Source organism: Solenopsis invicta, chromosome 12 (assembly GCF_016802725.1).
Source record: "Solenopsis invicta isolate M01_SB chromosome 12, UNIL_Sinv_3.0, whole genome shotgun sequence".
In the NCBI taxonomy this organism is placed as follows: Eukaryota; Metazoa; Arthropoda; class Insecta; order Hymenoptera; family Formicidae; genus Solenopsis; species Solenopsis invicta.
Window position 1 is genome coordinate 551,934 of NC_052675.1, and position 17,112 is coordinate 569,045.

At 33.1% G+C, this 17,112-nt stretch overlaps 1 protein-coding gene across 1 annotated transcript in view; it reads left to right on the forward strand.

The window, feature by feature from the left end:
• Window positions 1-15,428: 15,428 nt before the first annotated feature.
• Window positions 15,429-17,112, forward strand: part of LOC105197916 (intraflagellar transport protein 81 homolog) — a 134,215-nt gene continuing 132,531 nt past the window's right edge. The window contains exon 1 of the mRNA XM_039456335.1: window positions 15,429-15,761. Within this exon, the coding sequence (XP_039312269.1) occupies window positions 15,657-15,761 (105 nt within the window). The 5' untranslated portion in view covers window positions 15,429-15,656. The remainder of the gene's footprint in view (window positions 15,762-17,112) is intronic.

Here is a 17,112-nt window from a genome sequence, read left to right on the forward strand (position 1 = left end):
GGACCTCTGTTTCCGCCGTATTTTCTTTTCTTCCTTCCACACTCTCATTCATACTCAGCCACCCTCCTCCCTCCCTCATCTCCTCCAGTTTCTTCATCCAAACCTCTCCCTCCCCCCTCTCACCTAAAACCTCTTCCACCATCTCTTGCCATCTTTTTTCCGTCCCCCAATCCGTGCATTCCTCCCATACATGTTTTCATGTTTCCTCTCCCCATCCACCTCATCTCATACCGTCTCCTAACCTAAACCTTGCAATCCTTTTCCATCTTTCCTCCTTCCATCTGTTGAACCTCGAGCTTCTAATTCTCTCCCACCTTTCCTCTTCCTGCCGCCTCCTCTCTCTTGCTACCAACTCTTCCCCCCTTAACCCTCCCTCTTCTCTCAACTTTTCTATCTCTTTGATATTCCAGCTCTTTTCTTCATAAAAATCTCTTCTTTCTTCCTCCCATTTTCCCATCACTTTTCCTTCCTTCGCTCTACCTCTTATCTCCTCCCAACACAATCTTGCCAACTCCCCCCTCCTCCTCCTAGTTTCTTTTCATAGCTCCATGCCCTCACTCCTGCCCTTCCCTTTAATTTTTCTCTTTGCACCTCCTCCCTTACCATGTACCCCGGTGTGTACCTTCCCACCCCTATTACCCATTTCATATACCTGTCCTGTATCCTCTCTACCCCTTCCATTTCTTTCCACTCCCAAGAAAATGATAAAGAGCTCAAATAATAAAATAGCTTTGAAGATATTAGTTTCAGGACCCATGTTAATTAGACCTTTTCTTTTTGTTTTGATCAATACTACTTGCTATCAAAATATGTGACCCTTTTTTTCTGACACCCTGTATATATATATATATATACACACGCACACACACACACACACATAATTAATGAACATTGTAAAATACCTAATTAATGATGAAATTATATTTTTTAACAAAATTGAAAGAGAAAAGTAAGGTCTAAAGAAAAATTTGTTAGAAATTTAATATTTTAATTAACTTGAAAAATCTTTTACTGTGGTGTATAATAATCTAATCAATATTAATAAATGAACTATTTTACAAAATAACTCTAATAGCACAAGACGTCCTCGGGATGATCCTGAATTCGTCCTGAATGTCCCAGGACAATAACCGGACGGACTTAAGATATTATACTAGGATGAAAATTTCAGGACTTTCCGAGCAATGTTAAATAAACTAAAGGAATTCTATATACAACCTACATTATACCCACTGGACGTAATTTTAAGTCGTCCACACAGCACACTATTCAAACGCCGTTCTTGGGATGTCTAAGTCCTAAGCCGAGCCTAAGGACGTCCGTAGGTCGTTCAAATCCTAAGTCGATCCTAAGGACGTCCTTTGACCGTCTCTCTGTGTCATATGACACAAACTAGAAAAGCTAAGGGAAAATAGAAAAATTCACGGTTATAATACTTTTCCGCATTCCTACATTATCAAATAACTAACTCCTTTAATGTTAAAACTTTTATTTAATAAAGATTTGAATTTGAGCAAAGAAATTTGAGATTAAGAATTTCGCTTTAAACAGAAAAGACCAAGACTGCCTACGATCGGAATTTCTGCACCGAAAATATAATATTAAAACCGATTGAAAATAAGAACCCAATCGAAACCCAGATAGATTTATGAAAACAGAATACATTAATGTAAATGTAATAAATGTTTAATTTACAAAAAATATTTCTTGTATTCTTTTCGTTAAAAAAGATTAAAAAAAGATTAAATTTGAATTAAACATTTCATTTATGTACAAAATTAAATAACAATACAAATTGTTATTTACACATAAAAATATAAAATTTTATGTGGAACCGCCTTCCACACACACGCATCATGTTTGAAAAAAGTGAGAGCGAGTATTCGTCTCGAGGTTATAATAAGCAGGTCCTAAAAGTCTCACTGAAGTATGAGCTGGGGAGTCGGCCGCCGTGGCACCTAGATATAACGCATGTGGCCGCACTCGACAGAAAATCTCCCACGGCGTGGCCACCTAGTGGTGGCGCCAGAACTCACTTGTTAAATTCATTTCAATTCGAAATTACAGAATTTCATAAATTATAATTAAATCAAATTTTAATGCGATGTGACACGTGGAGACGCTAACAATTCTTATGTACCATTTTTAAATAGATATTTTGATGACAACACTATAAATCACGTTAACAAATTTGTAAAATTGTCCGAAAGCTATGTTTTTTTTTGGCAATTAATAATTCTTGACAACCGTCAAGAAAAAAATAGTTTCCAAACAATTTTACAAATTAGTAAAAATGATGTACAATGTTATTTTATCAAAATAGATTTTTATTTAAAAAATAGCACGCAAGAATTTTCAGCGTTTCAGCATATCATTTCTCGCTACTGTCAGGATTTTGAAACGTGGTCGCTGAGAGTATTTAGGAGTCTTAATGCAAATAAATTAAATTTTTAAAAAATTTTTATATTATGCATTACACTTAAATAATTCACGAAAGCGATATTAAAATCAATTACGATTCGTATATAATTAAAACCGATTACTTTTTAATCCGCTCGTGGATAGAATCGATTAAAACAGATTAAAATCAATTAAAAAGAATTCCGTTTTAATCGGTTTTAATCGCACATTTTCGGCACGGGGGGAGGGGTCGTATTAACAATTCAGTTTTATAACAGTTATATTATTAAAATAAAATGTTTGTTATATAAACCTGATAAACGGCAGTTATATGACTGTTATTGTGTTGTAACATCAACAATTCAATTTTACATAACTACAATATTGCTATAATGTAAAAATTCGCTATATAACGTGACACACACAAGTTATATAACTATTATTTTCTGTGTTTGCTGGGATCATTATTAACCGAGTTACATAGAAGAGCGTACATTAGTTTATATTAATTATTTATGAAGAAATTTGAATATCTCGGTTTGAAGTGCTACTGCATGATAACTTGTTGACGAAAAATTGTCATCAATAATAAATATTGTCATGTCAACAAATTGTTGACAACAAACTGCAATTTAGGAACTTTGACAACATGTATCAAGTATTCTGCTTCATATGTCAAACTTTTGATATCATAGGTGCTATCATTTTGTTCTTATGTTGTTGTCATTATGATATATACGAATGCGAGCTAATGGCCTAGTTTACACCGAGCACTTGATACGCGTACTAACTCGTAACTTTCTATTAATTTATCTTACTTTCGACAATGCGTGTATACATAATACATATATTTAATTATCTCATATTGTACCAACTTAATATACTATTTTTTAAATTTATTTCCAAAATTAAGATAATTTAATAGAAAATTACTAGTTAGTGCGCGTATCAAGTGCTCGGTGTAAACTAAGATTATGACGAGTCGTCAGTTTGCTGTCAATATGACGTGTTATTATTTATAAATATTTGTTCTTAAAATTTCATTAACTGGTGATATGTTTTTGCTCTCTTGTTGCTAACTCAGTACCACGTTAAATTTCATGGTTAGCAAATCGACAAGTTCACAACAATATATGCAGTGTATTAAACCCCAAACACGTAAGTGAGTTTGAGAGACCCCATATGAAGTTTCGAACGCTTGCTGTGTGAAGACGGAATGAGATAAGAGATTCGGGCCAAGACGTAAAAAAAGTTTGAATTTGATCAACTTTTTTGGGCAATTAGAATTCGAATGGCACGGCAGCAAAGTTTTATTAGAGTTAATGCGACTCATATAGTGTGTAAGTAAAACTTTTTTTGAGTGAGTATTTTACATAAAAAAGCTGGACAAAATACGTTCGAATAGGTTCGCGGATGTTACTCGCATATACTCTGTCTAAAGTTGGAATACTATAAAATGTTGTAGAAAAGTTTTTCCGAAATATATTATGAAACACATCAATTTTCAATTTTAGATACGATTTAATCAAAAATACCTCATATTTGCCTTGTTACATAAGTACATTTTTTAATAGAAATGACAATAATATAATTTTTTTTTGAAAGTATGAATTTTTAGCTTTAAAACACCGTATTGTAAAGTTTTTCAAAGCTTTTTGTTGCGAAGATATGATTTTTTTTTAAGTGGATTTTTAGATGCCCACCTTATATTCTCCATGTTACATAATTATACTTTTTAAAAGGAACGACTTTGCCAAATTTTATTTTGAAAGTGTGACTTTTTAGCTTTAAAATGCCGTATTTGAAAGTCCTTAAACGTTTTTTGTTGCAAAGATATAATTTTTTGAAGGAAAAATGGATTTTTGTCAAATTTCTTATTTTTGCTTGATGGTTTTTCTTTTATAACTTTACAATAAAGTATTTTTTGCTAATACCGATTGTGCAGTCACACTCCTCAGATTCTAAATTTTTATTAAAACAAAAAATTGTAGAAAAATATTGATTGTAATCAAAATTATATCTTCTCAAAGTTGAAGAAGTCTCCCAGACCCGAAAATGTGTTTCCGTATTTTACAAGATTGGTGTGTTTAAGGGTTAATTTGCCCATGCTAAAACTTGCTTAGTTATTTGGGCGTCTTGAAATTTTCAATACACCCAAGGACTTTGATTCTGTCCCTGGGAAAATTTTCCAAACTGAGAAGTCACTACTTTCTACATACTCGCAGTTCATGATTAATGAAACAACTAGAGCTTATTGGTTGTTACCATTGAACTATACTCTAACTGGAATAGGCACTGCCATATAACGTCCGTAAGCGGAAAACGTGATAGAAATAGCATGATGCGAGGGCTACCTCTCTTTTCCTAAGCGTTCTCTGCGCATGCATCAGCATTGGGTGACACTCTTTTGGACACAGCACAATTGGACACCAACCAATCATCTTGACTTATCTAACCAAACCAACGGAAAAACTCTAGGCATTGGCCGCTGTGAGTGGTTTCCAATCGTGCGGTGTCCAATCGTGCGCACCCCATCAGCATTCACCTTACATTCCTACTCAAAAGTTAAATTTCTTCTTTGTTTTCATGTTGATACAGCATGTAACGGAATTCGTGGAAACGAGGAAGAAAGTAACTTTTACTTAAAAAGTTACTTAAATACTTAAAAAAATATAACACAATTTTGCTTTTGTTTTATTTATGTATGTCACTCAAGTCGCTCGTTTATCTATTCTCATGTGCCGGTACTGCAAAACTTTCTAACGTGACTGTACTGACAAAGAGAGGTGGCCCTTCAAAATGGCTCTCTCTCGTCACGTTTTCTGGCGGCTAATGCCCATTCCAGTTAGAGTATAGTTCAATTAGAGTTGGTATAAAGAGAGTTGCGACAATTACCCGGAAATCGCCATTAAGGGGGAAAATATATAGCTACATAGCGCCAATTTCAAAATATGAGCAAGCAATACTGTGTAACACAATGTATATACAATTCAATGCTTTCTAATTTTGACACAATCATACAGAGCCGTTTTTTTGTATACAGCGAACATTCTTAACCTTAATTTCTGCACAATTTTGAAAACCATGTCAAATAATTGATATTATTTATTCATGAGAGGTCGAATACATCTAGCTTTGATAGAAGCAGTGTTTTACGAGTTGATATTGTGTAATACTGTGTCACACAGTGTATGACTATGTTTTGTTGCTGGAAAGCTCTCAATAACAATGAAACAAAATTTTAACTTTAAATAATCATTACTTTTTTAAATATATATAAGTTTTTTACATTTTGAGTTCTACGACTTACAATTAGAATTATATAATATAAAAAGATTATTTTAAGGAGATTTTTATTTTATGTAGCAGAAAGATTATGCTAAGAAAAAGTTAGTTTTATAAATATACTAGGATCAAATACTTTATAAATATAATAGGATCAAATACTTAACTCAATCATCTTAAATTTCTCGTAAATTGTTATATAAAAAAAATTATTTAAAAGTTATTTAAAAGAAAAATTATATGTTAATAAAAAAATAATTATTACATTAAAGTGTTTTGACATCCTTTTGCTGCACAATGTACCATCTCACTAAACAATGTGTACAGAAAGACTATTTAACATATTTTCTTTAATATTATTCATTAGTCTACATATAAAATGACAATAATATTGGAATAATAAATAAAATGTTAACAATAAGAAATAAAAAAATAGATAAATTTTTAAAACAATTTGAGATTATATTTGTATATCATTATTTTTATTATTTATTAAGAAAAAGTTAACTTTTTGGCTTTAAAAAAATATTGACAAAAATTACACTTGTGTAATTAATATTCTTTTCAGAATTAATATTCTTTCTAGAGTTTGCAAAAAGGTTGCAAAAGAGTTTGTATCAACTGACACACGTAAACACACTCTTCAACCAAAGATGATTAGGCTGCGTTCGGGAATACACACCAAGTTCTTCCGAGTATCATTTTATCCTTGTTTAACATTCAGTGAACAACAAAGATAAAACGACAGTCCAAGGCACTCGGTGTGTACAGCTCTATTTAATCTACCTAACCTAACTGATAGCTAACCGGAAATTTCCCCCTTAATGGCGGAGCCAATCAGCATTAGGCACATACATTGTTGCAACTCTCTTTATACCAACTCTAAGTTCAATGGTTGTTACGTTAATCATGAACTGTAAGTATGTAGAAAGATAGTGACTTTTCAGTTTGAAAAATTTCCCCATGGACAGAATCAAAGTCCTTAAGTGTACATCTATAAGTTGGATTGGAACGTCTAAAAGACGCTATTAGACGTCTAAAGGACGTTTTTACATGTCTAAAAAAACGTCGTTGAGATGTCTGTTGTTCGTTAGAAATAAAAAAAGAAGACTTTTTTGAACATCTCTCTGACTTTAGAAAGTGAAACGTATAATGATCTGTCTTATACAATTTTTAGGATATCTATAAGACATTTAAAATACTGAGATACTTTTGACGTCTTCTTCACAATGATTTAGGCAACACTGTAATTTTTAAAATGAGAAAGGGTAAAGATAAATTTAGTTTATATTATTACAGTTTATTCATATAAATATGATAAAGTGTAAATATTGCTTGTAAGTTAAGATTCTGTATAATGAATAAGTTGAAAAATGCGAATTTTTCCAAACTAAGAAATTGCTATCTTTCTACATACTTACAGTTTATGATTAACGTAACGACCAATAAGTTCTAGTCGTTACATTAATCATAAACTGCAAATATGTAGAAAGTGGTGACTTCTTAGTTTAAAAAATGTCCTCATAGACAGAATCAAATTCCATGGGTGTATGATTGATTCTGTCCATGGAGAAATTTTCTAAACTAAGAAGTCACCACTTTCTACATACTCGCAGTTTATGATTAATGTAACGACAAGAGCTTATTGGTCGTTACGTTAATCATAAACTGTATGTAGAAAGATAGCGACTTCTTAGTTTGAAAAGTTTTTCCATGGACAAAATCAAATTCCATGGGTGTACGGCGGGAATCCCGGCAAGATAGCTTTAAGTGATGGCGTCCGCGAGATCGGCTTCTTTGCTCTTTGCTGTGTTGTCGACGGGCAGGAGTTATTGCGAGCGGAAGGTCCGTCTGTATGGCAGTGTCCGTGGATAGGGGCCGGATCTGTATACTTTGCTCTAGAGTTGGTATAAAGAGAGTTGCGACAATGTATGTGCCTAATGCTGATTGGCTCCGCCATTAAGGGGGAAATTTCCGGGTTGCTATCAGTTAGGTTAGGTAGATTAAATAGAGCTATACACACCGAGTGCCTTGGACTGTCGTTTTATCTTTGTTGTTCACTGAATGTTAAACAAGGATAAAATGATACTCGGAAAAACTTGGTGTGTATTCCCGAACGCAGCCTAATCATCTTTGGTTGAAGAGTGTGTTTACGTGTGTCAGTTGATACAAACTCTTTTACAACCTTTTTGCAAACTCTAGAAAGAATATTAATTCTGAAAAGAATATTAATTACACAAGTGTAATTTTTGTCAATATTTTTTTAAAGCCAAAAAGTTAACTTTTTCTTAATAAATAATAAAAATAATGATATACAAATATAATCTCAAATTGTTTTAAAAATTTATCTATTTTTTTATTTCTTATTGTTAACATTTTATTTATTATTCCAATATTATTGTCATTTTATATGTAGACTAATGAATAATATTAAAGAAAATATGTTAAATAGTCTTTCTGTACACATTGTTTAGTGAGATGGTACATTGTGCAGCAAAAGGATGTCAAAACACTTTAATGTAATAATTATTTTTTTATTAACATATAATTTTTCTTTTAAATAACTTTTAAATAATTTTTTTTATATAACAATTTACGAGAAATTTAAGATGATTGAGTTAAGTATTTGATCCTGGTATATTTATAAAACTAACTTTTTCTTAGCATAATCTTTCTGCTACATAAAATAAAAATCTCCTTAAAATAATCTTTTTATATTATATAATTCTAATTGTAAGTCGTAGAACTCAAAATGTAAAAAACTTATATATATTTAAAAAAGTAATGATTATTTAAAGTTAAAATTTTGTTTCATTGTTATTGAGAGCTTTCCAGCAACAAAACATAGTCATACACTGTATGACACAGTATTACACAATATCAACTCGTAAAACTGCTTCTATCAAAGCTAGATGTATTCGACCTCTCATGAATAAATAATATCAATCATTTGACATGGTTTTCAAAATTGTGCAGAAATTAAGGTTAAGAATGTTCGCTGTATACAAAAAAACGGCTCTGTATGATTGTGTCAAAATTAGAAAGCATTGAATTGTATATACATTGTGTTACACAGTATTGCTTGCTCGTATTTTGAAATTGGCGCTATGTAGCTATATATTTTCCCCCTTAATGGCGATTTCCGGGTAATTGTCGCAACTCTCTTTATACCAACTCTACTTTGCTCTAGGAATCCTCAAGAGAGGGATCGGACAATTGCCGCCATTACAGGGGTACAGGAAGTGTATTTAATTAGCGCGGCAGTATTCAAATGTATTTGTATTAATATTTATTGAGAAAACTATTACTAAAACAGTATTCTACCTTATGTAGTGTAAGTAGATTATTATATAATGTAAATAATTATCGAATTTATAATGTTAATGTATAAATGGGAACAGTTCAAAAGCCTTTCTATAAATCAAATTAAATTTAACCTTTAATATCTCAAATATTGCCATGCAAAAATAAATTTTGAACAAAGCATGTTACGACTTTTGATGGCAAAAAGGCAACAAATTTCATAAAGTGTCTGTTATATTTGATGTCGACAAACTACTGTCAAAAATATGACAAAGTCTTACTAACCCACACAGTACATGTGACATTTTTTAATTCTAATCTTCCTATTCCTAATATATATCTAATATTCTTCTATTGTGCGCAGGCCTTAACGGAAGTCTCCCTCTAATGGCGACAGCCAATCCGCATCCTCCACTGCGGTGGAGTCCCAGTGGCCTCCAATCCAATCCCTTTCTTGAGGGTCCCTACCTTGCTCTCGTGATGATGTTGGAGCTTTGGTGGTGCGGCTCTTTGGTTTCCAGTTGCTTCCCGAGGAATCGGCTTCGGCGATCTCGCTCTGTGTGCCTCTATGAATCCTGGCGCCTCGCTCTGTCTGTGTGGCTGCATCGTCCAAGCGTCGCTTTCCTGGTGATAGTGGCGGAGGCATGGCCGTAGTATTCCCCGGAAACCGAGAAAATGTATACCGCCAGATTCGTCGATCTTCTGCCGACAGGAATACCCTGGGTGGCCTCGTGAAGGATGGTTGCAAAAGCGTCAGCGAAATAAGCTTCCATGACGGCAGTTCCGGGTTGACGACAATGGGCATATTAAGATACTAGCATGTGTTCCATTCTCATGCGAGAAAGTCCAAAAATGCGCTGTAGTCACGAGTATATGTATCGTCTCGTGAGTGCCGGGAGAAGTGATGTCGCTTTCTGCGGCATACCTTATATTATTACTTTTTAGGATTTTAACTGCGAGTAACTTCTTGCTTTTGGTCACCTTCTTTTGCCTTCGCAAATTTGTAACACGCGCGGGGCGCGTGCTGTGCCGCGTATTTCACGGGCGCGCTCGCTCGCGCGTGATGGCCGTTGGGCTGCCGTTTGGCAGGGTGTATGGCGAGCTGCCGTTTGGCAGACGCCCGCGTTTTTGTGGCGTGTATGAACCGCCACAAATCCATCCCCATTGGACATAACATTGTTTATTTAATTTTGACTATAGAACAGCTAATCGTAATGGTCAATATATTTTATTGATGCTATTTTGCATACCAGACGCTAAATGAGATATTTCCTGGAACATTCATTGGATTTTCCTGGAACTGGCAATTTGAAACGTAGTAGCTAACATGTTTATTACGTTTGCTACATTAAACGGCGTCATTTTAAAGAAATCTATGTCAAGCAATGATTACTAACTTTTTAACAAAATGGTGATGACTGATTGACGTCGCAAATGAAACTAGAAATAATACTTTCTCGGACATATTTATACAACTCAAATGACGCAATTACATAAATTTATTTACCGTGCGAATAGGTTGAACGTTAAATAACGATTACTGTAGTATATTATAAGATATTATAAAATATAAAATATTATAGAACATTATAAAGTATAGGATATTATAGAATATTATAGGACGTTATAAAATATGGTATATTATAGAATATTATGGGAGGGTTATTCCAATAGCGCACATCCCGATAGCCCACCAACCAATCATCTTGACTTATCTAACCCAACCTACGGAAAATCTCTAGGCATCTGCCATTGTGAGTGGTTTGTGTGCTATCAGGATATGCGCTATCGGGACCCGCCGGAATATTATAGGATATTATAAAGTATAAGATATTATAGAATATTATAGGATATTATAAAATATAGAATATTATAGAATATTATAGGATATTATAAGATGTTATAAAATATAGGATATTATAGAATATTATTATAGGATATTATAAAATATAGTGTATTATATGATATTAAAAGAAATATAGCCTGTATAAAATTTTACAGCTTTCAAAGTTCGTCATAAGAACGTTATGAAAATTGTATCATAAAATAATAAATGCATATCATTAATTATCATTAAAAAGTATTGACACATTGTACACATTTTTATGTTGTACATTATTAAGTTTGTATAGAAGATTACAGGATATTATAAAATACTAGATATTATAAGATATTATAAAATATTATATGATGTAGAATATTATAAAATATTATAAAAAGTACAGCTTTTACAAAATTTTATAGCTTTCAAAGTTCGTTAGAGAAAAATATTATGAGAAATGTATCATAAAATATTAAATGCATAATATCATTGTTTATCATTGAAAAGGATTGATTTATTATATAAATTTTACCTTATTAAGTTTGTATAAAATATTATAGGATACTACCCTGATTGCCAAATGACCGTAATCAGATGACATTTTGCTGTCACTTATTCTGCATTCAATTTCATCAAACTAGAACCAAGGTGTTTCTACAAACTGTCTATTGTTCTGACGTCATTAAAGTCTTCATTTAAATTCAGCAAATTGCCAGCAAATTGTTATCATGCGTGCACTACATTCAACTGATGTGTTTGATATCAAAATGTCAGCAAGTCATCATCATACATGATATCTACACGTGAAGGTTTGTTGTTAGCAATTTGATTACTATTCTAGTAGTAATTTTCTGCAAGACTGCAGTAAATCTTGCAGCAGATTCTTGAAAGATTCTGCGAACAGAACGTTATGATCTGCTTTCTCATACTCAATTCTTCTGAAAGATTCTACAGTTGAATTCTTGCAAGAAATTTGTATATATCTGCTGCAATATTTGCAAAATTCTTTCACCAGAATATTAATATAGTCTCAAGATACTTCCCTGCCGAAAATGTGCGATTAAAATCGATTTAAAAAAAAAGTAATTCAAATTGATTGGGATTTCTACACCATAGATATAAAATTTTATGTAGAACAGCGTTCTATACTCATACACACGTCATGTTTTAAAAGAATGAGAACGAGTTCGTCTCGATGTTACAACATGTAGCTCCTAAAGGCTCACTGAAGTACGAACCATGGTATGAATTGGGGAGTCGGCCGCAAGATCCGTGGATTGGCGTTGGAGGGGAAGGAAGGTCGTTGCATAGCCACCATTTTCGAGACAGCGAGTCAATGTTAGTGTACATAGGTACTACAGCTATTAGTTGTATGAGTGAGCAAGTGTGCAATAAAAGTATGGCCGCCGCCATTTTCGTTCCACATCGTTGAAGTGGATACAACTACCTTCCTTCCCCTCCAACGCCAATCCACGGACCTTGGTCGGCCGTAGTGGCGCCTAGATATAACGCTTGTGGCCGCACTTGACTCACGAGAAATCCCCCGTGGTGTGGCCGCCTAGCGGTAGCGCCAGCACTCACTTATTCGCGTGGGGTCTTACACATGGCGGGACCGAATATTGTCATGTCACCAAATTGTCGATAATAAGCTGCAATTTAGAATCTTTAACAATATTCACCAAATATTCTACTTTTTGTATTAAACTTTTGATATCATACGTGCCATCATTTTGATGACATATTGCTGTCATTATGATATATACGAATGCAAGCTCATGACGAGCCGACAGTTTGCTGTCAACGTGATATGTTATTATTAATAAACGTTTGGTCTTAACATTTCATTAACTGATGTTGTGTTTTTGCTCTCCTGTTGCTGACTCAGTTTTACGTTAAATTTTGTAGCCAGCAAATTGCCTGCAAATTCACAACAATACATGCAATGCATTAAATTGCCCGGTGTGCTGAATCTAACTTGGTTATCTGGGTATATAAGGTATTGTAGAATAGTATAGGATATTATAAGAACTGCAGCTTTTATAGAATTTTATAGTTTCCGAAGGTTGTTATGAAAATATATGTAACGCTGGTGGTTTCTCCGGATGGTGTCGGGAAAACGAGGAGGCGGTTGCGAATGGCTCGTCGGATTTGCTGGGTTCGGTTAAATAATCGCACTCGGATACAGTAAAGATTGGAAGATTATTCAAACTTAAATAAGTACATGAGATGGTTGACTAATAAAACAGAAACCTTGTAACAGATGAACGTAACAACGCGGACACGTGATTGGATCTCGATAATTGAAATAACAAAATGCCCCTGAGAAGCCGAAACGTTAAATCAAAGGAAACGAAAAGATAAAGAAATAAAGCGTTTAGCCATGATAATATAGCGCGGTGCTCACTTGTCGAACGGAATAATAATCACCGTGAACGGAAAGCATAAAGAATTGAAATAAAAAATGATCGGATGTAATAACTAAATAGTCGTAAATGCGCTTACATTAATCTAACGGTTTCGAACAAAGATATAATTTCTTCGCGGGTTATGCGGACACGGTGTCCGGGGTGGTCGGTGATTCGCGGAACGCGTGGTCGGTGCGACGATGGCGATTCCGCGTTTCGCCCGAGCCGCCTCGTGCAAAAGAAGCGAGAAAATCGTCAGGGCTCGGATGTCCTGACAATGTTCTGGTTTACAAGAGCGAGTCTCCCCTGGGAATGGGACGGAGCTGATTGACCAGGGATACCTAGCCTACGGACTCGACGAGGATGCTCGTCTGCGGAATTCGGCGAGAATGCTCGCCGTGATTGGCTGAGGCAAAGGTGTTCGGCACGGAGGTAGCTCGCGGTTAGCCAAGGATCCTCGACCGCTCAGGACGACGAGGATTCTCGTTGAGGGTACGGAACAAGGCGAGTATTCTCGTCCTCGAGGGAGTCGGAAGCGCGGTCGAGGATGCTCGACCCCTACGGTTTGGTGGACCGAGAAGATCTGTTTTTGGTGTTTTCACCGCCGGCTTATATATCCAAGCACGCGGTTAGACGCACCAATCCGCGCGCTCGGTCGACTGGCTCGGAGTGGAAACGTTGCGGAACGCCACGGACGGCGCGCGTGCTGCCGCGTGATCGCGCCAAGAAGTTAGCCGGTGCGCGCACGTGGTTCTTCGCTGTCGCTATGCTCGGGCGGTTGGAGCGGAGTGGTAGTGGGCGCGAGGTGGAGGGGCGTTTTGTTACATATATTATAAGAAATGTATCATAAAATAATAAAAGCATAATATTATTGTTTATGATTGAAGAAGATTGATCCATTGTACAAATTTTCATATTTAACGTTATTGAGTTCTTATAGAATATTATAGGAAATTCAGCTTTTATAGAATATTACAGCTTTCAAAGTTTGTTTTGAAAATATATTTTAAGAAATGTATTATAAAATGGTAACAAATGCGTAATATTATTGCTTATGATTGAGAAACATCAAAGGAATTTATGAATTTCTTTATGTAACATTATTAAAAAACTGTTACATAAAATATTATTGAATTAGATAGAAATCCTATGTACTGCGCCATTGGTAAATGATTCGTCATATAAGTTAACATTGATATTCTTTCCATTTCTATAAGATTCGTTCATTTTCTATCTGTCATTTTAAGCAGAGAATATAATATTTAAGTATTTGGATATTTTGAAGAAATTCGTAGAAGAGTATTCGCCAATACTAAGTATTGCCCAAAAAAATATTTGTCAATTTAGTATTGCCAGTATTGAGTATTAAAATTTCAATACTCATTTTTTGTAAGGAAGTAGTACATGGCACCACTGATAAAAGGTCTAGATAGCACATATTTATGATAAATATTTATGATAAATATTAATAAATATTTATTATAAATATTTTTTAGAAATGTTATAAAAATATTTTATACATATTTTATTCACACGACAAAAATAATTGTAAAAGTTTTTATCCAAAATATTATTAAAATATTTATAAAATATTTTTTACAATATTTATGCTAAATAAAAAATAAATATTTTTTGAAATATTTTATAAAATATTTCAGTAAAGATTTATGATAAATAAAAAATAAACATTTATAGTAATAATTTATAAATTTTTTTGTAATTAATATATATTTATTGTTCCCCTTAGGGCTACAATTTTTCAAATACAAAGTAACACTTAACCTATACTTAACGACTACCTTAAAACTATCTTAAACCTAGAACGCTCGTTACACGCACACACACGCCCGGGAATAAATTTTTTTGTGTTTTTTTTAATTATTGTATTATATTAATATATTTTTTCTAATTGCATTCTTATAACAAATGACAAAAATTATTCCAGATGCTATTCCGCATTTGTAAAAATATTATAGTAAAAAACTATAATTTTATATATGTTTATATAAACAATAGGCTTTAATTATACATATTTCATTTTTTCGATAACGTATATTGACTTTTATTATTTTATATTTATGTTATGAATGTTTATTAGTTATCAAGTTTTTTATAAAAACTTTATAAATTAATAAATTTTTCTGTATTTTTACTATACATTTCCAATATTGTGTCCAATACTGTTTGAATTTCGCGTTAATTTTGGGCAAATTTTTGATTGATTTTTGATGCGTTGAGCCACCATTATGCGCAGCGTTTCGCCTTGTATTTTTCACCATGCATATATCAATGTTGATGCGTTGTTGTCGGGGCAACCAATCCTATAACGGTCTGTTTGGACACACTCAGTCACTTATAATTATGCTTACAACGCATTGCAGGGTTATCTAAGTGTTTCGCGTTTTTAACTTTTAGTAAGATTTACTGCGGTAAATCTCATCATGAGTGAAAATGTGAAATTTATAGTGACAGAAGTAAATAAATTATTAGGACGAAGTTACAATCGAATCGGATTCAGTACCTTAAACGCCGAAGATTTATTGCAGGTCTGTTACCTTATAATATTTTCTGCAATTGCAAATGTTGATAACAGTGATGGCAAACGCCGAACAGTTTTGTTACTGCAAAACTGACAGTAAATATCTCGCAAAAATACAACAGTATCTGATGATCAAAATACATGAAAGTCGACAGCGAGCAAATCTGTGGGATGTATTGATAATAAATTGACAGCAAAAAATCTAGCTAACCTATTTTGTAACTCTTAAGCCTAACGCACAATGAAAAGCACAAGAAATAGCAACAAATAAGGAACAGTTTAATACGTTTAACAGAAAATGTTTTCCTTACCCCTATAGTAAAAAACGTGATGTTGCAAAGATATGTGACACGTAATTATGATATAATGATATATCATAGCGAAATCATAGTGACAAGAGAATGTCCAGTTTGTCACAGATATGATATTAACTCTATGACATCATTTTGATATGAAATAAAATATTACAGTGATGACAGGTTTGATCCTAATAAAAAAAATAATAGTTTTTCAACATTTTTAAAAAACATTTTTGCAATAAAGAAAAAATTTTTTAAAATGTTAAAATTAATGGATTAGTTTCCTGTTTTTACATTAAAAAATGATTTATTTTAATATTATTAAAAACGTTTTATTTTAATATTATTTAAAAAATGTTTTTTATTTTATTATATAAAATAAAAATAGATATGCTCTTTTAACATTAAAAAAACTATTTATTTTAATATTGTGAAAAATGTCTTTTTAATATAAAATAAAGTAAAAACAAAAACATTTTTTTTAAAGCAAAAAAGAATTTCTTTCTCTCTGTAAAGTTAGACACTATGTTAAAGTTATACCGTATTTGTTTAATTGTGGGAGTGTTAGTTTCACAGATGTTTTTCTCTCTCAGGATTTTTTTCGGAAATTTCAAAGCGATCGCCCGCCCAAGTTTGAACCACTACCAATATTGTTTCTGCGCTCTTTGAATTGTGCTTTATACTTTTATTTGCTTGCTTTTTATGTCGTACACCATTACTATTATTTTTTATATCACTGTTATTATTTTTGTGCCATTTCACTCTCTTTGATTTGCGCTTTATACTTTTTACATTATTTTACATTTCTTGAATTGCTTCTTGCACTTGTATAGTATTTTAAGTGTCATTAGTGTCTTAAAGGCTCAGTTTTTTATACAGCAGTCTTGCTGATACCTCGCCTTTTGATGTACCTGTAACTCTCTTTTTTCAAATTTGCCATGTTTTTGCTATTGTACTTACTTGCACTTGAATAAAGATAATAATAATAATGTTGCTTGACTTCTATGACTTCTGCGAATTGATACCTAACAAGCAACGTTTGTAAACCCGGAAATTCAA